Source organism: Psammomys obesus, unplaced genomic scaffold, assembly GCF_907164565.1.
Source record: "Psammomys obesus unplaced genomic scaffold, mPsaObe1.curated_primary_1811, whole genome shotgun sequence".
Classification (NCBI taxonomy): domain Eukaryota; kingdom Metazoa; phylum Chordata; class Mammalia; order Rodentia; family Muridae; genus Psammomys; species Psammomys obesus.
Window position 1 is genome coordinate 22,314,932 of NW_026596095.1, and position 24,865 is coordinate 22,339,796.

The following is a 24,865-nucleotide window of genomic DNA, read 5'->3' on the forward strand; positions in this document are numbered from 1 at the left end:
ACACACACACACACACACACACACACACACACACACACACACACACACTCTGGGAGTTCATATGAGCTTTGCTCAGTAGTTTTAAGAGGCCTCTTGTTCTCCTGGTGTCCTCCCTCCCTCTGCTTCCACAACTCCTGCCTCCTCTTCCCTGAGCTCTGAGGGGAGGGGTTTGATGGAAACAACTCATTTAGACCATGCCTTCCAAGGTCTTTTTCTCAACTTTCTTGTCTTCCAAGTTCCTACAGAGCAGCCCACCAAACTCTCAACACTCAATGGCTTTTCTAGCCCAAAGTTGCAAAGACATTCCATAGACCTCCCCAAAACAACATGACCATGTCTGTCACATCATCCAACAACGCCCTCCCCATTTTGTTGATGAAAAGAGTCGAGTCAAGCAGAGATAAATTATTTTCTAGCTTTTGAAAGACACAAGTTAGTTGGACGGATTTTGGGTCACAGAAACATGTTTAATCATATGTTGTGATCATAATAGATTAATGTCTCCTGGTTAAACAAAAATTATGCTTTGGAAATTAAAAATTATAACTTTTAACCAAAAATTACTCCTATTCAAGGTACTAGCATGTTATAAATACAGTGATTAAATTTATGTAAAATGTATAAAACATGTGAGCACAAATAACTTGAGTTGACATAATCTTGATATAATAAGCTTTTTTCTTCCTTCAGTTTGTACCGCACAAGAGCATCAGGGCATTGTCCACATGTATCATATTGGTTCTGGAAGGACTGCAGTGCCCTCTGCAGTTTCAGCAAAAAAAAAACAATTTGTGGGAGAAAAAATAATTAATTAAAGCATCAACATGTCTCAGAAATTCCCTCTCCCTTGTTAGATGGGATAAAAAGTATCTCTCTAACATCACACATTTTAAGAGAAGTACATGATAATATCATAAGTATCACTTATATGAAAATAAGTGAAGAATTAAATACATGTATGCAAACAAATAGATTATTTTGAAAATTGCCCAGTTGCCTATGGTGGACAAACTAGTGCCTTTAGGAATTAAATTCAGGAATATTTTTCATTTTGATTCTTTCATCATTTGAATTTTAACTATGCACATGAAGTAATCTTATGACAAAAAGTTAATAACAATTACCTATTAAGAAAATAGCATGTGGGGCTGGAGAGATGGCTCAGCAGTTAAGAGTACTGTCTGCTCTTCCAAAGGACCCAGGTTCAATTCCCAGCACCCAGGTGGCAGCTCACAACTGTCTAAAACTGCTGTTCCATGGGACCCTACCCCCTTATACATGCAGACAAAACACCAACGTACATAAAAATTAAAAGAAAATAAAGTAGGATGTGTGCACATTTTAAGGGTCTCTTTCCAGAAAGGAAGTGACTCTGAAAAGTAGGGGGGAGGTGAGGAGGAACTGAAAACAGTAGAGGGAGGGGAACTGTAACCAGGCTATATTTATGAGAAAAGAATGTATTTTTAATAAAAGGAAAAAATAAAACTTGATGGGTATTTTAAAAAAAAAACCTCCTGGTACAGAGTATAAGGGGTAAAAAACTGCTTGAGCAACTTATTGAACTGAAATTCTAGAATGAGGAGACCAATTTTTATAGAGATAAACTCATTTAAATGTTATTTCTACAATAAATAAAGTGTATAAAGAAGAGCATAGGACAGAAGTAATAGACAAAGGAGTTGCTATTTGGTGCAGAGAATAAGCTCAGAGAAGGTGATGCTCAAAGAGATCCCAGAATCACGTGGATGCCTGCTTCTCTGGGTATGGGCCTATCTGCCACATAGCATAGCCAGCACCCAGGCTTTGGTAGGGAACCTGTGATCCAGTATGTACATAAAGGAGAAATGGTAGAAAGTGAGGTCAGAGGGGTAACCAGGAACAAAATTGAGGAAGGCATATGTAGCTTAGGCATATGGCATGTGTTTAGCATGATATGAGGCCATGGTTTCAAGCTCATTCCCATGACATACCCCCAAAAGAAAAAGTAAGAGGCTGAGGAAAATGATCAAGACTTTGGAAACAGCTAAAATAGTTTGAGTTTCCTCCTCAAGGAAACAAGAGCAGCAAGATGACTTGAGTATCTTGAAACGGTGGCATGACTGACATGTTTTTAAAGTATCTCTGAAATTGATTCTTTGAGAGTAGACTAACAGCAGGGGTGGGTAAGAGTGGACACAGAGATGTGTGAGGACCAGGTCATCAGGAGTGTTGTTTTCCAGCCAGGGTGCAGCTGTCAGCTTCAGGACCAAGGAGACAAAGACAGGGATAGGTCCCTGTGCACTAGGCCAGGGTATGGAAAGAGTTTTCCATGAACTGTAACAGTCAGCTGTCCTGCGGCAGCAGAGGCAGTGGAAAGTTGGAGGTGCCAGAAGCCTGTAATGAAGTGTTACAGCAACACACACTACACTTTCCCACCTGAGCCTTAGACTCTACAGCCACTGTGACATTGATGCCAAGAAGAACCAGATAACTATCCTAGAACTTTTTTTCAAGCAGGAAGAAATGGTAGCCAAGAAGGATGTCCACCTGTCCAGACACCAGAAGCTAGCAGACAAGGATGGAACAAGTCTTCTGGTCACAAAGGTCATGCAAGTCCTTCAGCCCCAAGGCTACGTAGAAAAATGGTTTGCCTGAGGGACATTTCTAGTGCCACCTTCCAACCAACATCTCTGAGATTACCTCCACATGCCTCCCGAGATCATGCCTGACACCTTGCGCATCAGCCCTCCTGAGATGGCCAGGCTCCACTCAAAGGTCCAGAGGGCAAAGGACCTGCAGGATTCATGAGAAGGAAGCCCTACAGAGACACCTACATGAAGCACTGTGTCTTTGAGACTCAAAGAAGCAGAATCTGGGGCTGGCTTAATAAATTATTCTAGTTCAGAAGTTGATGTGACCATGGACTTCCTCATGGATGTGGTTTCTCTGTGTAGCCTTGGCTGTCCTGGAACTCAGTAGACCAGGCTGGCCTCAAAACTCACAAAGACCCACCTGCCTCTGCCTCCCAAGGGCTGGGATTAAACATCCACCTATAATTATTTGTATGCCTATGTTATAGAAATTTTTCTTTTTTCTTTTCTTTTTTCTTTCTTTCTTTCTTTCTTTCTTTCTTTCTTTCTTTCTTTCTTTCTTTCTTTCTTTCTTTCTTTTTTCCAAGACGGTGTTTCTCTGTATAGTCCTGGCTGTCCTCGGACTCTCTCTGTAGACCAGGCTGGCTTTGAACTTAGAAAGATCTGTCTGTCTCTGCCTCCCAAAGACTGGGATTAAAGGCATGTGCCACCACCACCCAGAAGCTTCTATTTTATTCACTATTTATAGTGAAATAGTACAGAAAGTGTTGAAAAATACATGAGTTCTTTTACTATTGCTCTTTCACATAAAAAAAAAAAACCTTCTATAGGCTTCCTCTCATCATGAGACTGAGATCCAAATATTTTATTATAGAAGACTCATAAGACCTGAATCTATCCTCTCTCCACTATGCAAATTACTAAGCTCCAAGAATGCTACAGGCACATACATAGAGAACTTTAGCAAACCTTGGATCCTTTGACATACTTGTCTCTCCATCTAGAAACCTCTGTGCCTTCCCTTCCCTCATCGGATTCATTCTTATATAGTGCGCAATCCCAAGCAAGCAGCCTCCTTAAATCTTTTTTATGTATTCTTCTCCTATACATTTCATCCCAACATCAATTACCCCCTTCCTCCACCCCTCCCAGTCCCTTCTCCCAACCTCCCCTCTCCCCGAGATTCACTCCTCTGTTTCTCTTCAGAGAAGAGTGGACCTTCCAGGGATATCAACTGAACACAGCATAACAAGTTACAGTAAGGCTAGGCACAAAGCTTCATATGAAGGCTGAATAAGGCAGCCCGGTAGGAGGAAAAGGCTCCCAAGAGCAGGCAAAAGAGTCAGAGACACCCCACTCCCACTGTCAGTAGTCCCACAGAAATTCTAAGCGAAACTATAACATATGCAGAGGATCTAGTTTGACCCATACAGGCCCCTGATTATCACTTCAATCGCTATGAGCTGTAAAAGGAACTATAACTCACCTATTTCCGTTGTCATCTCGGAGGCTTACTGCCTCCTCTGCTAGCCTAGGCCTAGTTGTGGAAGCTTCCTGCCTCCATACAATCTAACCTAGGCCTAGAATGTTTTCAGCCTCTGAGACTTACAGTTTAATAAGTTCACCCTTTCTTGTTCTTTCTGAGCTCGTAGCTGGCTTGTTCAATTCAGTTGTTCTGGTTCAAGCTCCTCTCTGAGTTAACTTATTCAATCTGGCTTCTCTCTCGGCCCCAGAACTGCTCTGCTTGGCTTCAAACTAACTCTGTTCTAATCTCCTGGCTCATTCTTATTCTCTGGCTCATTTGGTCTTCACCTAAGTCTAGCTTGTTCTCCTCTCTCTCTCTCTGCAAACTGTCTCTCTATTACTGACCCATAAAACTGTCTCCTCTCTCAATCTGTGTTGCTCCTTTAAGTAGCTTCCCTTTCCTCTCTGTTCTTGTGAGAGTTTGGTGTATCTTACTCTGTCAAATCATTCTCTGATTCTTTTTCTGCCGCTCAATTAGACATCACTTTCAAACATGGGTGTTTCCTTCTATAAACTAACTTTACCTTCATTGCTTGGGATTAAAGGCATGTACCACCATGACTGGACCTAAGCTTTTCTTTACCTGAAATTTGCTCTATACCAGGCTGGCCTTGAACTCAGATCTACTTGCCTGTCTCCTGGATTCAAGGCATGTTTGTATCCCAGCTGGATCACACAGACCTTTATTTATCTTTGGATGTGATCTCTTGCCAGAGCAGCCATGTTCTAAATTTAAATTCCTCTACAGTGAGCCTCTATCAGCCCCACTTGGTTGATTCTGTGGGCATGTTCTCCTGGCGTCCCCAACCCTTCTGGCTCCTCAACCCTTCTTCCCCTTCTCATGCAGGATTCCCTGAGCTCCACCGAATCTTTGTCTGTGTTTTCAGCCTCTGCTCCCATGAGTTGCTGGATCTTTCTTAAACATCCATTTAAAATGTCCCCTGTTGTTGAAAATAAAAGGGGCTATTGATGTTTATTAGTGATAGTCTATAATTATCATGGCGGGTAATATCTAACCTGCTACTGTACCAATGAAGGACACAGACTACTGTTAGATTTTGACACTGGACACTGGACTGGGCAGATGCTAACTTTCTAAACTGTCTTTTGTCTCCCCTCCCACATCACTTGTTATGCTCTAATCATTCCTATATGAGCCACTTCCCGTCCATAATCCCATAAGTACTTGCACATGCTTTCCACCTGGGCTGCTTTCTTCATCCCCAGCCACGTTTTTCTCTCCATGCTAACCCACAGTTGCTGTGCTTCCCCTCTCCCCTTCTTACCCGCCCCCCAATCTTCTGTCCTCCAAGCCCTCAAAGCCTGGCCATGCCTACCTCACTTTTGCCCTGCCCAGTTAGGTATTTTATTGAGGGATAATTTGGAGGTAAGGTTACAGAGCACCACCTTGGTATGTTTGCCTGAGGGACTGGTCACAGAACAGTAAGAATCTTGGGGGAAATCAACTAACATCTGAATACAAAGCACCAGACCGTCTCATAACAGTACTCCCTGGAGACTTCATGGCTGCAGGGAGGATAACTTCTCACCTGGCAATGTGGAATGTGGAAGGCAAAGAATATGCTGGGGGGAAAGAACAGACACGTATACCGAAGCGTCTTTCAAAGCCGGTAACCAGAACATTGAGCAAACGTGGAAAACACTAGAAGAGCAAACACAGAAGCTTAAAAGATACTACTTACAGCAGTTCCTGAATGTGCTATAGCAGCTGGACGTGGTTGTGCAGAAATGTAAGGAACGGAGGGTGTGCAGAACAATGGTCATCTGCTTACTGGCACAAAGTGAACTTTAAGAAGAAATAGCTAAGTCATAAAAGAAGTAACGAGGAAAACTGTGAATTCTGCTTCAAATGGCAAAGGTATACATAAAAAGAAGCACTGGAATGTTTTATTTGCTTAATTTTTTTTTTTAATAGTTTCTCTGTGTAGCCCTGGCTGTCCTGGAACTCACTCTGTAGACCAGGCTGGCCTTGAATTCACAGAGTTCACCTGCCCCAGCCTTCCCAAGTGCTGGGAGTACAGGCGTGCCCCACCAATACCAGGCAAATTGCTAAAATTTCTATAACACTTAACCAAAAATTAAACTCCTTTCATAAGCAGCAACAGAGAGATAGCAAGTGTTCAAATGTCTCTTCTGTCCTTGTTATTCATATGACCCTTTAAAGAAAGAACTTGGACCTATGCATCCTGATACAATTACAACATTAGCTAAGAGCCTGTCTTTGGAGTAGGCATTCTAGTTTAAACTACAATATCTGAAATCGTTCACTTGTTCAAGTGCAAATCTTGTGTTCCTGTTAACTTCTCAGTAAATCCAAATGGCTATGTGAATAGCAGCTATTCTAATGTATCAAGCTTTCAGCCCTTCAGTTACAATAGTGAACTTTTCTCTCCACCCTTATATCAATAAAGATGATTTTTAAAATACAATGGTTCCTTTTCTAACCATGTTGTTTTACTATTTATTATGTACTGCTGGCCTCTTCCACAAGAATGTATTTTGTGAGAAGCTTACACACTCTCTGTGTCTCTCTCTCTCTAACCTAATTTTTGTTCTCTGTACCCTGAGAAAGACAGCAATATTTGTGCCTATTACCTCTCCTAAGAGAATAATAGCCCCATGACCACAAGTGCTATTTCTATTCTAGTCATGCTTGTGTTTTCTAATCCCAGAAACAAAAATCCAACATAAACTAGTTTCTCTCTCTCTCTCTCTCTATATATATATGTATATATATATATTCATATACATAGTCTCAATGAATACATATATATTATATATTATATATATAATATATATATAACAGTGCAAATATATATATTATATATATTTGCATATTATATATATATAATATATATATTATATATATTTGCACTGTTAGGGGTTGAACATAATGATGCAGGATCCTCAGCTCCAGCCCCCTTTTCAGGTTTTATTTTGAGACTGACTAAAATGCCCATGTTGGTCTTGAACCATTAAGCAACACCTCTTTTTCCATTAGTGTGTGTTAATTGTACAAGCGATTCGTTTTGTTATGACATTTTCATACCTGCCTATTATGTCCTTCTATCAAATCCACTTCCTCAGTTACCCTCTTAGACCCTCTCTTTTTCCTTCTAATGAATATCTCTTAATGAACAGCTTTGGTAAGTGAGGTAACAGTTTGATAAGGATACAGAGCATGTAATGGAATACAGTCAATCTTCAGTAAATGCTGCCTGCTACGTAACGATAGCAAAGACTGTGACAACAATCATAAGCACAGCTATGAAGCTCACCTTACGCTCTGAAAAATCCCTTCTTTCTCTCTGAGCCTTTAATTGCATAACCCCTTCATAGGCTCCTTCCCTTCATCTAAGTATATGTCATATTTTCCCACTTAAAAAAAAAAAAAAAAAAAAGCTAAAACAGGGCAGAGAAAATGGTTCAGTGAGCAAAGCCACTTGCTGCCAAGTCTGACCACCTGGGTTGGATCCCTGCTACCCACATGGTAGAAGAAAAGAAAAGGGACTTCCCCAGGTCAATCTTCTGCTGTGCTTGTTTGCCTCCCTAAGGCTGAAGGGTAAGACCTGGTTGCTGAAGACACCACATACCTCAGATTTGTCAGGACTTGAAAAATCCCAGCTGGTTCTGACCTGGAAGCCTCCTCCCTAAGGTCTAGCTTTATTATTTTAGGAGTCTCTTGGACTACCGTGACCAACAACATGAAATGGGGTATCTCTTGCCTAATACTGAGATTTTCTTAGCTAGCCTATGGCTCTGGTGTGGAGCACTGTCAGCTCAACACAATGATTCTCTTCCCTAAGTCAGGCTTTTGGAGCTCATAGTCAAGGGAAATGAAAGAGAAAGAAAACGAAAAACGTGTTGATGCAGTTACGGAAGAGAACAAACACCATCCTTTCCTGGAAGGACAGTGAGTTCCCACTGGTGGCTTTAAAACAAAACAAGAGCTGCTTTTTGTTATTTGGTTGGTTGGTTTGCTGTTCTTTTGTTTTGTTTGGTTTGGTTGGTTGGGTTTTCGAGACGGGGTTTTCTCTGCGTAGCCTTGGCTGACATGGGCTCGCCTAGGTAAACCAGGCCGGCCTTGAACTCACGGAGATCCGCCTGCCTCAGTCTCCAGAATGCAGGGATTCCAGGCGTGCGCCACCTCGCCCGGCTCGGTGTCTATCTTTTATAGATGTAATTCTTTGGCTCTGCCCACTGCCAGCTCTCTGAAGGTGGGGTAGGGAGGAGGCTGGGTAGATAATCTACTTCAGGGACCTCTGGCCGCGCCAGCCCCGCCTTCCCTGAGCTGTGGCCACGCCCCCTCCTCCCCTTCACCGCTGCCCCCCCACGCTCCGCGCTGCCCGTGGCCTGCCCCGTGACGTCATGACGCTTCGCGGCCCAATCAGCGGCGACGCCGAGGACATTTTAAACTTAAAGGCGGGGCGGCGCAGGGGCCTGGTGGGCGCCGTTGGGCTTCCAGGCTGCGTTGGGTTTTCCTGGGTGCAGCGAGCGGGATGGCGGAGGAGGCGGCGGTGGCCGTGTGCGTGCGGGTGCGGCCGCTCAACAGCAGGTAGGCGGCAGCCGGGCGGCAGCGCTGCCCCCTGGGCTGCGGACCTGCGCCCGGGGCCCCCTGACGCCCGGGAGCAGGACTCGCTGTTTCCCCGACCCTGCCGTCATCGTCTGGTGGACGGGAACAGAAAAGGTTCAGAAGTGGAGAAGGGTTGCAAATGCCAGAAAGAAAAGGCAGGGAGGAGGAAGTGAAGTCTGCTGGGCTTGCTAGCTGGCGTCCGGCCGGCCTTCAACTAGAGATGCCAAATCCTTTCTCTTGCTGGATGCGAAATTGGTATTGAACCTGGTATTGAACCGCTGGTCAATAGGTGAGATTCCCAAAATGGGGAATTTCTTGCACTTAAGTCCTTTCCCCAACTTGGGGAAAGTTGTCTTCTTTGTTAGCTTTAGCTGTCAGCTTGACAGCCCAGCGTCCGTCATCTGAGGGAGTCACAGTTGGAGGATTACCTCGATGAGATTGGCCTGTGGTATGTCCTGGTGGCCTTTTCTTGTTTCTTGACTTCTTTCGGTGCTGGAAGTGTAAGCTGATATAAACGTTTTCCTCTCCAACTTGTTTTTGGTCAGAATGATTTATCACAGCAACAGAAAGCAAACTGGAACTACACCTTACAGACATAAGCCATTACAGTGCGCTGTGAAAAAGTATGGAGAATGTGGAAGAGCCCATTGGGTCTTCAGAGACAGGACAGATTGGTTGGAGCAACTGGTGTCAGGAAAATCCAGACATTCCCCACGAATGAAAGAATGGGTGGTTACTTGATGGATGGGTCAGAGACCCAGCTTATAGATTGCTTGACTGATGCGGTGCCTGGTCCATATAGGAATTTAGAGGAAGGTGGCACTGAGGAGATTTGTGGAGGCTGGCACATGCTGTTAATCCCCGCAGAAGCAGGTCTGTCTCTGGCTTGTAGATCAGACTAGGCTACCTAATGAGTTCCAGGGCTAAGTAGTGAGACACTGTCTCAAAAAAAAACTATGAATATAACATAATCATATTACTTAAAACTATGAAAACTTCATGTTGTAAGAGGTATATACACACATATACATATATATACTTTGTTTTGAGACAGGGTTTCACTGTGTAGCCCTGGCTGCACTGGAACTCACTGTAGACCAGGCTGGCCTCCAACTCACAGAGATCTGCCTGCCTCTGCCTCCCTAGTACTAGGATTAAAGGCGTGTGTCACCACCGCCCAGATTTTTGTAACTTTATTGAAAAGGTTCTCAGGCATGAATTTTGTGCAGAGTCGTGTCATATGTGAAGAGTCAGGCTCCCCCTAGAAAAGGATCCTAACAGAGCCACTCTTGGAACTGCTTCTCCCATGCTGGTACCTGGAGTGAAGGGCTTCCCTAGGGAACAGGAGAGAAACAGATCACTGAGCTTCAGTTCAGAGTCCTCACCCTTCAAAGTAGACTCTGTGGTATTGCTGTGTTTTAAGATAATTCTTCAGAGCATGAAATGCTTTAAGTTATCCTTCCCGTGATGTGACCTCGGGGATTCACATTGTTCTGAAGTGTGCTGCTCTATTCCTCCAGAGAAGAAGAACTTGGAGAAGACACCCACATTTACTGGAAAACTGACAACAACGCTATTTATCAGACTGATGGGGGTAGATCCTTCAATTTTGGTAAGTTTATGATGGCATCGAAAGTTAGCTCAGAGCCAGGCATTGGTGGCCTCTACTCCTCTGAAGACAGGGGGATCAGGGGCTTAAGGCCAACCTGAACAGCAAAAAGTACTCTGAGCCATTTTCCCAGACCCTAGGTTGTCATCTCATATTAAAACTAGGAAGACATCATTTGGAGCAGAGAAGTATAGGAAATAAAACGATTCCTAGTAAACAACTGTCCTTCCTGAGCCCAGTGTCCACTTCTTCCCTTCGGGCATCCAGGCACCAGCGCCCTCAGGCGCTGGACTCAGGAATGTAGCTTGGCAGGTGGGTCTGCAGGATCTTGATTGAGCATTGAGGGTAGGGAGCCTCTTGCAGGCCTGTTTCTCCAGTCGCACAGTCCTCCTTCCCCTACAACCATCTCATAATATTGGTATAATTTTTTTTTAAGGCAAAACTGTTTGAAAGATTACAAAACTAAGATTAAAGGCTCCCCAGGCATTTGGACTCTATAGGTTTTTCTTGGAGGATGTTCTTGTGCATTTCTGTGCCCAGAGATCTGGTTGCCGTCTGACGTTGGCCTTGGTGTTTTGGTGAAGAGTCTCCTGTCTCAGGTTATGTAGAAATTATTCTCCATCTCTGATTGGTTAATAAAGGCTGAACAGGCAATAGTGCGGCAGGAGAGTTATGATATGCCCTGCTTAGTTTTGTTTGTTGTTGTGGTTTTCAGATTTGATGGCAAAATGAAGCACAATTTGATATGGTTTTCTTGCTTTCTTTTTCTTCTTTTTTTGGTCCTTTATCTCATTACTTTGTTTATTCAGTTTGCATCCTGACAACAGCCCCCTTCTCTCCTCTCCTCCCAGCCTCATCTTCATGCCACCCTCTTCCTATTCCTTCCTTATTCCTTCCTTCCCTTCTCAGAGAAGGGAGACCCACATGTTGACCAAGCTGCACATCCTCTACATATGTGTAGGGGCCCTAGGTCCAGCCCATGCATGCCCTTTGGTTGATGGTTCAGTCTCTGTGAGCCCCCATGGGCTGAGGTTAGTTTAGCCCCCATGGGCTGTAGGTTTTCTTATGATGTCCTTGACCCCTCGGGCTCCCTCAACCCTTCCTCCCACTCTTCCACAAGACTCCCTGAGCACCGCCGATCGTTTGGCTGTGGGTCTCTGCATCTGTTTCCAGCAGCTGCTGGAGGAAGCCTCTCAGAAGACAGTTATGCTAGGCTGCTGTCTGCAGGCATAGCAGAGTATGATTAATAGTGTCAAGAGTTGGCTCTCTCCTGTGGGGTGGGTCTCAAGTTTGACCAGTCATTGGTTGGCCATTCCCTCAATCTCTGCTCTATCTTTATCCTTGCATGTGTTATAGGCAGGACAAATATTGGGTGGAAGATTTTGTGCTTGGGTTGGTGTCTCTCCTCCCTTCACGGGGAGCCCTGCCTGGCTACAGGAGGTGGCCACTGTAGGCTGCGTATCTCCCTGTGCTAGGAGTCTCAGCTAAGGGACATCTCCAAGACTCCCGGGAGCTTCCCCTGTCCCAGAGATGCCCCCACCCCACCGATTTCCATTCTCTGAGACACCCCCCATCTGATCCCACCCCCATTCTCCTCCCCACCCTCTCGCACCCAATTCCTGACCTCCATCCACTTCTGGTATCTCATTTTATTTCCCCTTCTGAGTGAGATTCAAGCTTCCTTCCTTGGGCCCTCCGTGTTTCTTAGCTCTTTGGGTCTGTGGATTGCAGCATCATTATCCTGTACCGTACAGCTAATATCCACTTCTGAGTGACTACATATCATGCCTATCTTTCTGGGTATGGGTTACCTCACTCAGCATGATCTTTTCTAGTTCCATTCATTTGCCTAAAAATTTCATGATGTCCTTGTTTTTAATAGCTGAGTAGTATTCCACTGTGTAAATGTACAACATTATCTTTATCCATTCTTCAGTTGGGTAACATCTACATTGTTTCTAGTTTCTGGCTATTACAAATAAAGCTGCTGTGAACATAACTGAGCAAGTGTCCTGTGGTATGGCATATCTTTTGGGTATATTCCCAGGAGTGGAATAGTTGAGACTTGAGGTAGGACTATTTCCAATTTTCTGAGAAAACACCAACCTGATTTCCACAGAGGTTATACAAGTTTGCACTCCCACCTGCAATGGAGAAGTGTTCTCCTTGCTCCACATCCTTGCCAGCATGCACTGTCACTTGAGTTTTTGATCTTAATCATGCTGATGAATGTAAGATGGAATCTCAGAGTCGTTTTGACTTGTGTTTCCCTGATGACAAAGGATGTTGAACATTTCTTTAAGTGCTTCTCGGCCATTACAGATTCCTCTGTTGAGAATTCTCTGTTTAGCTCTGTTTGCCCCATTTTTTAATTGGATTGTTTAGTTTGTTGGTGTTTAATTTCTTGAGTTCTTTATATATTTTGGGTATTAGCCTTCTGTCAGATATGTTGGAGTTGGTGAAAAATCTTTTTCCATTCTGTAGACTGCCATTTTATCTTATTATGGGGTCCTTTACCTTACAGAAGCTTTTCAGTTTCATGAGGTCCCATTTATTAATTGTTGATCCTAGTGCCTGAGCTTGTTGGTGTTCTGTTCAGGCAGTTGTCTCCTGTACCAATGCGTTCAAGGCTCTTCCCCACTTTCTCTTCTATTAGTATTAGTGTGTCTGGTTTTATGTTGAGGTCTTTGATCCACTTGGACTTGTTTTGTTCAGGGTGTTAAATATAGATCTATTTGCATTCTTCTACATGAAGACATCTGGTTAGACCAGCACCATTTGTTGAAGATGCTTTCTTTTTCCATTGTATGGTTTTGGCTTCTTTGTCAAAAATCAAATGTCCAAAGTTGCATGGGCTTATTTCTAGGTCTTTGATTCAATTCTATTGATCAACCTGTCAGTTTTTATGCCCATACCATGCAGTTTTTATTACCATTGCTCTGTTGTGTGTTTGTTTTTGCTTTTTTTTAGTTAATTATGTATCCAGCCACTTTGCTGAAGGTGTTTATCAGCTGTAGGAGTTCCCTGGTAGAGTTTTGGAGGTCACTTACATATACGTAATCACAGTCTTATCATCTGTGACTAGCGATACTTTAACTTCTTCCTTTCCAATTTGTATCCCTTTGATCTTTTTAGTTTTTTTTAATGCTCTAGCTAGAACGTCAAGTACTATATTGAATCTATATATATGGAGAGAGTGGGCAGCCTTGTCTTGTCCCTGATTTTAGTGAAATTGCTTTCATTTTCTCTCCATTTAATTTGATGTTGGCTATTGGCTTATTGTATATTGCCTTTATTGTATTTAGTTATATGCCTTGTATCTCTGATCTCTCCAAGACTTTTAACATAAAGGAGAGTTGTATTTTGTTAAAAGCTTTGTCAGCATCTAATGAGATGATTGTGTGGGGTTTGTTTGTTAGTTTTGTTGTTGTTTTTCAGCTTGTCTATATGGTGGATCACATTGATGGATTTTCATATGTTGAACCACCCCTGCATCCCTGGAATAAAGTCTATTTGATTGTGGTAGATGATGGTTTTGATGTGTTCTTGAATTTAGTTTACGAGTATTTTATTATTTTTACATCAACATTCATAAGGGAAATTAGCCTGAAATTCTCTTTCTTTGTTGAATCTTTATATGGTTTAGGCTTCAGAGTGACTGTGGCCTCATAGAATGAGTCTGGCAATGTTTTTTATGTCTATTTTATGGAATAATTTGAGGAGAATTGGTATTGGCTCTTCTTTGAAAGAAGAGCCAATTTTGTGGCTCAAACCATCTGGCCCTGGGCGGTTTTGGATTGGGAGACTTTTAATGACTGCTTCTATTTCCTTAGGAGTTATAGGTCTATTTAAATTGTTTATCTGATCTTGATTTAAAGCTTATAAGTGGTATCTATCAATAACAGCATCCTTTTTGTTTAGATTTTTCAATGTTGTGGAGTCCAAGCTTTTAAAGTAAGACCCAATGATTCTTTTGATTTCCTTGGTGTCTGTTGTTATGTCCCCCTTTTCATTTCTGATTTTGCTGACTTAGATAGTGTCTCTCTGCCTTTTAATTCATTTGGCTAAGAGTTTGACTTGTTGATTTTCTCAAAGAATCAGGTCTTGGTTTTGTTGGTTCTTTGTATTGTTCTCTTTATTTTTTATTTATTGATTTCATCCCTGAGTTTGATTATTTCTTATATTCTTCTCCTTGGGTGTATTTGTTTCTTTCTTTCTTTTTTTTTTTTTTTTCCTAAAGCTTTCATCTGAGCTGTTAAGTTGTTGCTGGCATGGGATCTTTCCAATTTCTTATGAAAGCACTTAGTGCTATGAACTTTCGTCTTAGCACTGCTTTCATAGTGTCCCATAAGTTTGGGTATGTTTTGCATCCATTTTCACTGAATTCTAGAAAGTCTTTAATTTCTGAAAGTGTCCTTCCCTATCTCTTTTACTTAATTTTGGTTTAAAGTCCATTTTACTGGATATTAGAATGGCTAGACCAGCTGTCTTCTTTGGTCTGTTGGCATGGAAAATCTTTTTCCAGCACTTTTTACTCTGAGGCAATGTCTATCATTGTTGTTGAGGTGTGTTTTTAGTATGCAGCAGAATGATGGATCCTGTTTTCACATTCTCTTAGCCTGTGTCTTATTGGGGAGTTGAGTCCACTGATGTTGAGAGATATTAATGACCAATGGTTGTTTATTCTTGTTATTTTGATGGTGGTGGTGGTGGTAGACTGTGTGTGTGTGTGTGTGTGTGTGTGTGTGTCTGTGTGTGTGTGTGTGTCTGTGCGTGCGCGCTCCATACACACACTCATGTGCACTTCCCTTTTGGTTTTGCTGATGTGGGGTTATTTATTTCCTATGCTTTCCTGAGTGTACTTAGCCTCCTTGGGTTGGTGTTTTCCTTCTAGTATCTTCTATAGGGCTGAATTTGTGGATGGATTGTGTTTAAATTTGGGTTTTTGTCATGGAATATCTTGCCTTCTCCACCTATGAAGATTAAAATTTTTGTTCGGTGTAGTAGGCTGGGCAGACATCTGTGGTCTCTTAGTGTCTGTAATATATCTGCCTATGGCCTTCTGGCTTTTAGAGTCTCTGTTGAGAAGTTAGGTGTAATTCTTATAGGTCTGCCTTTATATGTAACTTTGCCTTTTCCTCTTGTGACTTTTAATATTCTTTATTTGTTTTGTACAATTAGTGTTTTGATTATTATGTGGCAGGAGGATTTTCCTTTCTGGTCCAATCTATTTGGTGTTCTTAAGCTTCTATGTTTAGTTAGGCATCTCCTTTTTTAGGTTGGGGAATTTTTCTTCTATGATTTTGTTTAAAATATTTTCTGGGCCTTGTCGCTAGGAGTCTTCTTCTTTGGTTTGGTCTTTTTATTGTGTACCAGATTTCCTGGATGTTTTGTGTCAAGAACTTTTTTGATTTAACATTTTTTTGACCAGTGTATCAATTTCTTTAATCATTATCTTCTATACTTGAGATTCTCTTCCATCTTTTGTATTCTGTTAGTGATACTTGCCTCTGCAGTTTCTGTTCTCTTTCCTAGGTTTTCCATCTCCAAGATTCCCTTAGTTTGCGTTTTCTTTATTGTTTCTATTTCCATTTCCAGGTCTTGAACAGTTTTAATCATTTCCTTACCTGTTTGATTGTATTTTCCTGTGTTTCTTTAAGGGGTTTATTCATTTCCTCTTTAAAGGCCTCTATTGTCTTTATAAGATTGGGGTTTAAGGTCATCTTCTTGTGCTTTGGCTGTGTTAAGATATCTAGGACTTAGTATAGTAGAATAACTGCTGGTGGTGCCCTATTACCCTGGCTTTTGTTCATTGTGTTTTTATGCTGGCCTGTAGCCATCTGGTTGTTCCTGGTGTTAGCTGGATGATCAGGGAGGCAGGCAGAGGCTTGGGTCTGACAATGAAGCTCAGGAAACAGCCTGCTGCTCATCTCTACTGGCTGTGCCTCAGATAGTCCTGAAGGTTCCTTGGGTCCTACAAGCCTACTCAGAGAGGGAGGCAGAGCCATAGTCCTGACGATCCCAGCTTAGTGTTTTAAAGCTTATTAATAAATGTAATAGGTCTCTGTGTCATCATTTGGAAGCTATAATGATGCAGAAAAAAAAAAAAAAAACCCAGACGAATATTTCTACTTTTTTTTTTTTTTTTTTTTTTTTTTTTTTTTTTTTTTTTTTTTTTTGGTGTTCCTATATGCATATAGAAGATTTGAACTCATCTACTGCCTGGGGTTGATGGTTTTAAAATACAAAAGTCTACCAACTCTACTTAATCTGAAATTCTGACTGCACAGCTTCTATATGGTATTTGGTTTTTCCATCTTACCTATAGAATAACTGTATGGTTATGATATAAGCTGAATGAACAATTGAGTTTCTTTGCCGACATATTTTTCTATTTTAAAAACCTGCCCCCATCGACTTTTTCACCATGGAAAGTGTCACGTTTTTTTCAGTTTACTAAAAAGCAAAATAATCAGATTCTAGAATGGCAAATTTATTGGTGCAAATACCTAAATTTAGTGGGCAGGTAATTGTTTCCTGTAGCATTTTTTTGGTTAGTTTTCCTGATTCAGCTTGAGCTAGGCTATTAAAAGGCAAGATATGTTAAAAAACAAAATTTTTCAAAAATTAATAACCTCTCACATTTCTTAAGTACTAATATGCTCACAATAATTCTATAAAGATGATAGTGTACCTGTCTTACACATTAGAGGCAGGGACCCAACATTTAGAGGGTCTGTCTTCGTTAGGCTTTTATTGCTGTGAAACGACACCATGAAAAAGGCAACTCTTAAAGTAGAAACCATTTAATTGTGGCTGGCATACAGTTTCAGAGGCTTAGTCCATTATCATCATGTCATCAGCATGGCAGCCAGCAGGCAGACATGGTGCTGGAGGCCCCTGGAGTTCTGCATCCTGATTGGAAGGCAGCAATTCCACATTGGGCGGGGCTTAAGCACAGGATGCCCTCCAATAAGGCCACACCTCCTAAGAGGGCCATTCCTGTGGACTGCATTCAGACACATGAGTCTATGGGGACCATACCTATTCAAACCACCACAGAGTATAATCAGAATTGGTGCTAACAAACTCTAGACCCCACCTGCAGCCTTTGAAAATACATAGGGCTGTTGACGGGTGTGGTTTTTCTATGTGAAGACCATTGCATTTTCCCTTTGAGAAGAGTGTTTTCCAAAAAGACAAAAACTAAAGAAATATCGTCCTACAAGTTCACCATTCTAGATCCTGACAGTTTATGTCTTTGTGTAATTATTAATTCTTTGAAAATGAAGTTAATAAGTTTGATTGCATTCCTGTGTTCTTTTTAGATCGTGTCTTTCATAGTAATGAAACCACTGTAAACGTGTATGAAGAAATCGCAGTACCAATCATCAATTCTGCCATACAAGGCTACAATGGTTTGTATTCACTTCGTGTTTCAGAAGCATCTTAGGCCTTCAACATCCATTCCATAAGTATTAATAGTTTTACTTACTATGGGTTTTCTTTTTAATTTTTACAATTGTATTCCTTATTTATCTATTTATTTTGCTTGTTTTTACAGGTACTATATTTGCCTATGGGCAAACTGCATCAGGGAAAACACATACTATGATGGGTTCTGAAGACTGTTTGGGAGTTATACCCAGGGCCATTCATGACATTTTCCAAAGGATTAAGAAGGTAATAACAGTCTTCCCAGCACACGGAGGTGAAGTAGTGTCAGCTGAGTAGCAATTGGTGTTTTCCTCTCATAACAAAAGGGAAAAGGAGCTTCACACTCATCTCCTGATTTTCATGGGAAAAGGAAAAAGGCATAGCACTAGTTCACACACTTTAAAGGACCTGAAGTTTTATGATCTTTTTTCCCCATTGAGCCCTGACACAGTATAATTTCCAACAAAAAGTATACTAAGCAGTAGGAGATCCTATCAGAAGGATTAGTTCCACATTAGCCTTGTTTAGTCAGTAGTGACTCTTAAGGAACAATATTTTGTCTAGACAATTAGATTAGGTGCTTTGTTTTTCACTGGAACAGTTTTCATTGTTTCTGAAATAATTGCTTTTGTAGTTATTATCAATATGCACCTATGGGTTCTGTTGGCTTTACAGATAACGTTTTCTTGGTCTCTTTACTCTCAGTGTGTGTCTTGCGGTGTTGGTTTATAAATGGGTGCTTTCTCATGTTTCACACATGCTGTTTTCTCCTAGTTTCCTGAGAGAGAATTTCTCCTACGGGTGTCTTACATGGAGATCTACAATGAAACCATTACAGACTTACTTTGTAATGCCCAAAAAATGAAACCTTTGATAATTCGGGAAGACATCAATGTGAGTGAAAGAACTGGGTGACTTCACTGGGTCAGCACAAGAATGGGCCTATCAGCGGTCACTCAGGGCAGGAGGTGGCATGGCGTGGGGGCCATACACACTGCTGGAGTGTGCTACAGGGAAGGGGTCCTGGCCTTCTCCTTGTGGATCCAGTAGCCACACAGATGTCCCTAATTAACCAAATGAGTCACCAAACTAAAAATCACTTTGGGGACAGCCCTGGGACCAATGATAGAGGTTGATAGTGATGTAAGGGAGATAAGACAGTCAGAGTGGTGGGGGGTGAGAGTAATCCAGTTATATATATGAAATGACCATATAAAAATCGTATGGATTTATTAAAAACTTAATGAATTAAGGTGACTAAGGGCATTAAGTGTAGTTAATACAGGAAGTATAAGCTTGAAAATAGATTCTGTTCCAAATGACTGTTCTAAGCGTGTGAAAGTACACTGAGTTGTACAGATTTGGGGTCTGGTTAATTTTGGTGTGTAATGTTTTAAGAAAGTTTATAACGTAAAACAAATTTTTGTGTGTATAATATACACAGTAAATCGTGAATAAGTTGTTTTTTTTTTCTATAGAATAATGGTTCCATTTTTCCACTTTCCCAAACTCTCCAATACATTGTAACTTTGAATGCAAACTTTCTTTCTCTAATCTTTTTATAATTAAACTGTTTTCAGAGGAATGTTTATGTTGCTGATCTCACAGAAGAAGTGGTTTATACAGCAGAAATGGCTTTGAAATGGATCACAACGGGAGAAAGTAAGACTGCTGTATTTTTAAATGCATATTTGAACTATCAAGTCACATATTTTATTGAACTAAAACAAGATAGGCTTCAAGTTTGACCTGTTTACATTGAGCTAAAGTAAAATCTGATGTTTTTGTTTGGCTTTAAATTAATATATGTAATTGATGTAACTCATTTTTATAGAGAACAGACATTATGGAATAACCAAAATGAACCAAAGAAGCAGTCGTTCCCATACAATTTTTAGGATGGTGCGTAAGTGTTTCTCCCTATATTTGGTCTTTCCAAAGAAGAATTTACTCATTTTTGACGAGCTGCATTTTCTGTCCAGATTTTGGAAAGCAGGGAGAAAGGTGAATCTTCCAATTGTGATGGGTCTATCAAGGTGTCTCATCTGGTAAGTATTTATAAACCATAGCTTTCAATGTGGGCCCAGAAAGACAGCTCAGCTATCAGATGATGACTTTAATAAGGCCTGTGTACTAAGCAGGGCAAAAGGGCCAGTGGTTGGCAGGCTAAGGCCATGGGAGTAGCCTTGGGTTGCTAGCGGAGGGGCTGCTGTAAGGGTCAGAGCGCCTTTGCTCCTGTTTGTGATGACTACAGAGCTGCAGGGCTGAGTCTCCTCCCAGCCACCAACAAAGCCAGAGCCTTGTTTCTCTTACCAGAGGAGAGCTGATCTTGGAATTTGGTTATTGTTTCTTAAATCCCGGCCAATGTAATTTAGAATTGTTTGATAAAATAAAAATAGGTAAAATGGTTAAAACATAAATGTTTTATTGTTTGTTTGTAACTGAGAAAGCATGTTTATAAATGGTGGGAATTTTGTGTTGTATTTATTTGTCTAGCCTTAGGGCCTTGTGCATGGTAGGCAGTATTCTACCACTGAAATCCTCCCCCACTCCAGCTTCTGGCCCATAAGCAGTATTTTAGACTACAAATCTCTTAAACAGAGAGGGGTATCTCCTTCATCTTTTAGAACCAACACTTTGCACAGTCTGTGCTTATTCCACATTCACTGAATATGACATTATGCAAACAGTGCTTTTTGCCACATCAGTAAACTCCCATTTATCTTCTTTTTTATTATCAGGGTATCAACTGTGTAGCCCAGGAAGGCTTTAAAATCATAAAATTCTTCTGCTCATCCTCTCAAATGTTGAGATTATAGACATGCACTAACAAACTCTGAGAAAGCAGATGACAAAACATCTGGTCCTAACCTCACCTTATTTTGCTGAAAACATGTATGATTTGTTTTAATAGATTTTTAATATTTTTAACCTCTTGATTTTGCTTGTTCCTTGCCGATTTGTCATGTGTGTGGTTTAGGGTACCAGCTGGGCCAGGCTGTGAGCCTGTCTTCCTCTGGGAGAGAAGTGTTTCTTCTTGGAGTCATCCCTTTGATCTTTGGTGGCTGTTTTCTGATTGTCTTCTGGCGTTGGGGAATGTAACTCCAGCATCGCTCAGCTCTGCCTGTCAGTATTGTCTTTTCCTTGCTGTCTGTCGAAATTGAGAGGGTTCTGTGGCTTTTCAAGTTCTTTGTTGATGGACTTGAAAGCTTTATTTCAGTGAAGGTTTCTTGGGTCTAATCTGTCTTCCTTCCTCATTAAGATTTCTGAATTAACGTGGACTGCCTGTATTGGAATTCTCAGTGTATCCAAAGCCTATCCTTTTTTCCAGTTAACTGTTCTTTTTAATTTTTTTTCCCAGAAAAACCAACATTCTACACAAAGACAGGAAATCTAAATCCAGCTCGACTCTGTCTGTCGTTCCCTTTGTCTAGTTGTCCCATTTTTTTACTAATTTTATCTTGGTACATTTCTGTGTATATTACACTCATTTAGATTACTATGTGTGTTAATTCACTGCAGGGGTTCAGCACCTGGCCTCTGTGACTCCAGTCTCCCTTTCTTCAGTGCATCATAGATTTCTAAGAATACTACATACTGTTCTGTTAGGTCCCTTCACTGGACAAGAGCTAGCCACTCTTAACTGATCTCATTTAACTTCCTTCCAAAACCCTACGAGCTCCAATCTCAAAGTGCCTTTGAATACAACATTCATTTCCACTCTAATTATTCCCTCACACTGCCCTTGTTTCAACTTTTCCATGTATTTCATATCTAAATAATCTGTAGTGGGCACTACAAGAGGAAAACTAGGAAGAGTATTGAGTTAGGTCCTAAGAACAGGAGTACATAATTACTTTATAAAGCCTTGAAAATCACCACAGAGAAAAGGAGCTTTTCTTTTAGGGCATTCAGAAAAATAGTCTTTTCCACATTGTGAGCATAGTGCTGGGCTCTGAGACTGAGAAAATAAAGATGACTTTCCTCTGCCACTTTGTCACAAGTCTTTTGTACTTCTGTTGTCCTAGGCCAGACTGTGCCCATCACATCTGCACTCCCATGTCTGCCCTGGGCATCTACTGTAGCTTTTGGCACCTCTTCATTCATTCTGCATGCAGAGCCACACTTGTTCCTTTAGGAAGTTGAGTCACTCTGTATTACTCTCAGGCGTAAAGCTTTGTAGCAGTTTCTCTTGCACTTAGGGAATCCCATGTTCTTTCTCACTCTTGCTCACAAGATGCCCCTGCCTATGACAATCGACAGTCGTTGTCACTTCAGGTCACTGATGGTGTCACAGTGTCCTTTCTTGGGTTTGGCAAATATTTCGTTTGGCTTGTTAGGACAGGCCGGCCTAGAATTCTGCATAGTCTGGGCTAGCCTGAACCTCATTCAGGAAGAAACTGAAAGCACTCTTCCTGCCTTTACTGCCCACAGATGAGTGGCAAGATCCTTTCTGGGTTATTAACGAACTCTCTGAAGGGTCTGCTTTGTGAACCACTATGCTGACCTTTCTATACAGTACTATTTCTGTTAAAATCTGTAGAGCTGACTCCCTCTTCTCTGTCCTTCACATCCAGGCCTAAAGAGCAGGCCTTCCCCTGCCACCTATTCCAGAGAACAGATTGTGTCCCGCCGATTTGCCCCTCTCCAGCTGCCTGTTGAAATCTTCTCTTGTGTTTATGTATCCCCCTCCCCTCCTCTCACAGACCTCCTCTGTAGAATGTAAGGTTTGTAAGAGCAGAGCTTATTCCCGTGGCTCGCTGCTGTTGCTCCAGCACCCGCTGCCCAGAGCGTAACAGATGCACCTTTTCAGTGTCACTTATGAAATGAAAGGGAGGCCAGTGCTTTAAAGATGCTGTCATGCAGTGTATGTGGTACACACATGGCCAACCCAGCAAATTAAGTACTGTGAGAATAAGGCTTACCTCTGAAGAACTTGGACATACAGTTAAGGGTGCATTCATCTAGGTGTGCAAGAAGATGGGTAAAGATGACAAAGCTCCATTGAGAAGACCATGTTTGCCTTGGTTCTTGAATACAGAGTAAGGATGGGCTAAAACATTAGGGGTAAAAAGAAAGAGCAGCAAAAACCACAACAGAGGCCTGGTTGCAAAAATCACATTCTCCTTGGTAGTTTGGACTCTGTGTGGGACACACCTCGGTAACCTCGAAGTCTGTATAAAGAAAGAAGGAACAAGGCGAGGAGGCCATTGTGACTAAGTGGGGAAAAAAGAGGCCTAAAGAGAGGGCTGAAGACAAGGATTCAGAGAGGACATTTTAACACCCCATGTTCTTAAAATAGTCCTTAACTGAGTTAAAGGTTAGTATTTGTGGTCACACCTCCTAAACACATTTTCCTCTGTCCTACAGAACTTGGTTGATCTTGCTGGCAGTGAAAGAGCTGCTCAGACAGGAGCAGAAGGTAATAAGAACTTGTTCATGTCTGGCCATTATGTTAAAAGTACTGATGATGTAATGATTTCCACATGAAAGTCTTTATTATAAAATTCAAATGTGATTGCTTTGACCTGCTACAGCACCAACTTACAGATTCAATTTTGCAGTTGATAGGGCTGTGTAGCTGGGAAGGCCAGCGATGGACTGTGAAAACATCCAAGCTTTCAATTAGTTAGAAAATTGAGAAAGGCAGTGAGGGGCAGCCTTCGAAGCCTGTCGTGCTGACTCTGCACTTTACTACTTGCCTTGACCCCAGATTTCAGAAAGCTCTCCCTCCATTCAAGATCGCAGTGACTCTTTGGACAGAGTGCAGGGGATCTTATGAAAGTGGGAGACAGTAAGACCTGCGGAGGACAGGAGCTCCACAAGGACAGCGACAGAACCAAAACATCTGGGCACAGGGGTCTTTTCTGAGACTAATCCTCCAACCGAGGACCATTCATGGAGATAACCTAGAAACCCTGCACAGATGTAGTTCATGGCAGTTCAGTGTCCAAGTGGGTTCCATAGTAATGAGAAGAGGGACTGTCTCTGACAGGAACTGATTGTCCTGCTCTTTGATCCCCTGAGTGGGAAATAGCCTTACTAGGCTACAGAGGAAGACAATGCAGCCACTTCTGATGAGACCTGATAGACTAGGAACAGAAGAAAGGGGAGGAAGACCTCCCTTATCAGTGGACTGGGGGAGGGGCACAGGTGGGGAAGCCAGAGGGAGGGGGGTGGGATTGGGAGGGGAAGAGGGAGGGAGCTACAGGGGGGGATACAAAGTGAATAAACTAATTAATAAAAATAAATAAAAAGATCATAGTGACCCTAGCCTAGGGTCAGATGGAAGGGGAGGAGGACCTCCCCTATCAGTGGACTAAGGGGAGGGGCATGGGAGGAGAAGAGGGAGGGAGAGTGGAATTGGAAGAGGACTGGGAAGGAGGCTACTGCTGGGATACTAAGTGAATAAATTGTAATAAAAAATAATTAAATAAAGAAAGATCATAGTGACCATGACTAGTGTGGGAAAGAAAAAGAACAATGATCAAAATCATTTCAAAATGTGGTATCTAGGAAGATACTCAAAGGTTGTAAAGACTTAAAATAATGAAAAAGCACACTTAAATGTGAAGATTGAAAATTATAAAGATGTTAAGTATATGTATATTCTAGATTTAAAACATTGCTAATAAAATCAAGAGTACATTTTGTGTTTAAACTAGATACAGTGTTTTGAAATGGGTGTGGGAATATTGAAAACTGGCAAGACTGAGAAAAAACTGAGGACAGTGAGTAAAAATTCAGCTCCACAGGCTAGTAAAACATAGAGCTACAATTATTAAACTTGTGTAATACTGAGTGGATTGTCAGCCCACTAGAATAGAATGGGAAATCCAGGAGCTAGAGTCCCATACCTGTAATCGCCAGCACTCAGGAGGCTAAGCTAGGAGGACTACAAGTTTGAGGCTAGCCTGGGATCCACAGGGAGATACTGGCTCAAGGAAAAGAAGAAAAATAAGTGTTTGAAATTCAGACTACGGTGAGAGAGACTATGACTGTCTACTACACAGAGTCTAGAAACTGAAGAGGAAGGCTAATGAGCAGTAGAGCCTGATGGAAAGGAATGATGGGGTGTTTACAATGCAAAGCTTACTCAAGCTGCCACTCCTAACATGCACCTCACAAGGA

The 24,865-nt window shown here is 41.7% G+C and overlaps 1 protein-coding gene across 1 annotated transcript in view; it reads left to right on the forward strand.

The window, feature by feature from the left end:
- The first annotated feature begins 8,614 nt into the window (after window positions 1-8,614).
- Cenpe (centromere protein E) overlaps window positions 8,615-24,865 on the forward strand; it is a 70,528-nt gene continuing 54,277 nt past the window's right edge. The window contains exons 1-9 of the mRNA XM_055628173.1: window positions 8,615-8,670; window positions 10,209-10,300; window positions 17,626-17,715; window positions 17,862-17,980; window positions 18,509-18,628; window positions 19,315-19,396; window positions 19,569-19,636; window positions 19,717-19,782; window positions 23,105-23,156. Of these exons, the coding sequence (XP_055484148.1) occupies window positions 8,615-8,670; window positions 10,209-10,300; window positions 17,626-17,715; window positions 17,862-17,980; window positions 18,509-18,628; window positions 19,315-19,396; window positions 19,569-19,636; window positions 19,717-19,782; window positions 23,105-23,156 (745 nt within the window). The remainder of the gene's footprint in view (window positions 8,671-10,208; window positions 10,301-17,625; window positions 17,716-17,861; window positions 17,981-18,508; window positions 18,629-19,314; window positions 19,397-19,568; window positions 19,637-19,716; window positions 19,783-23,104; window positions 23,157-24,865) is intronic.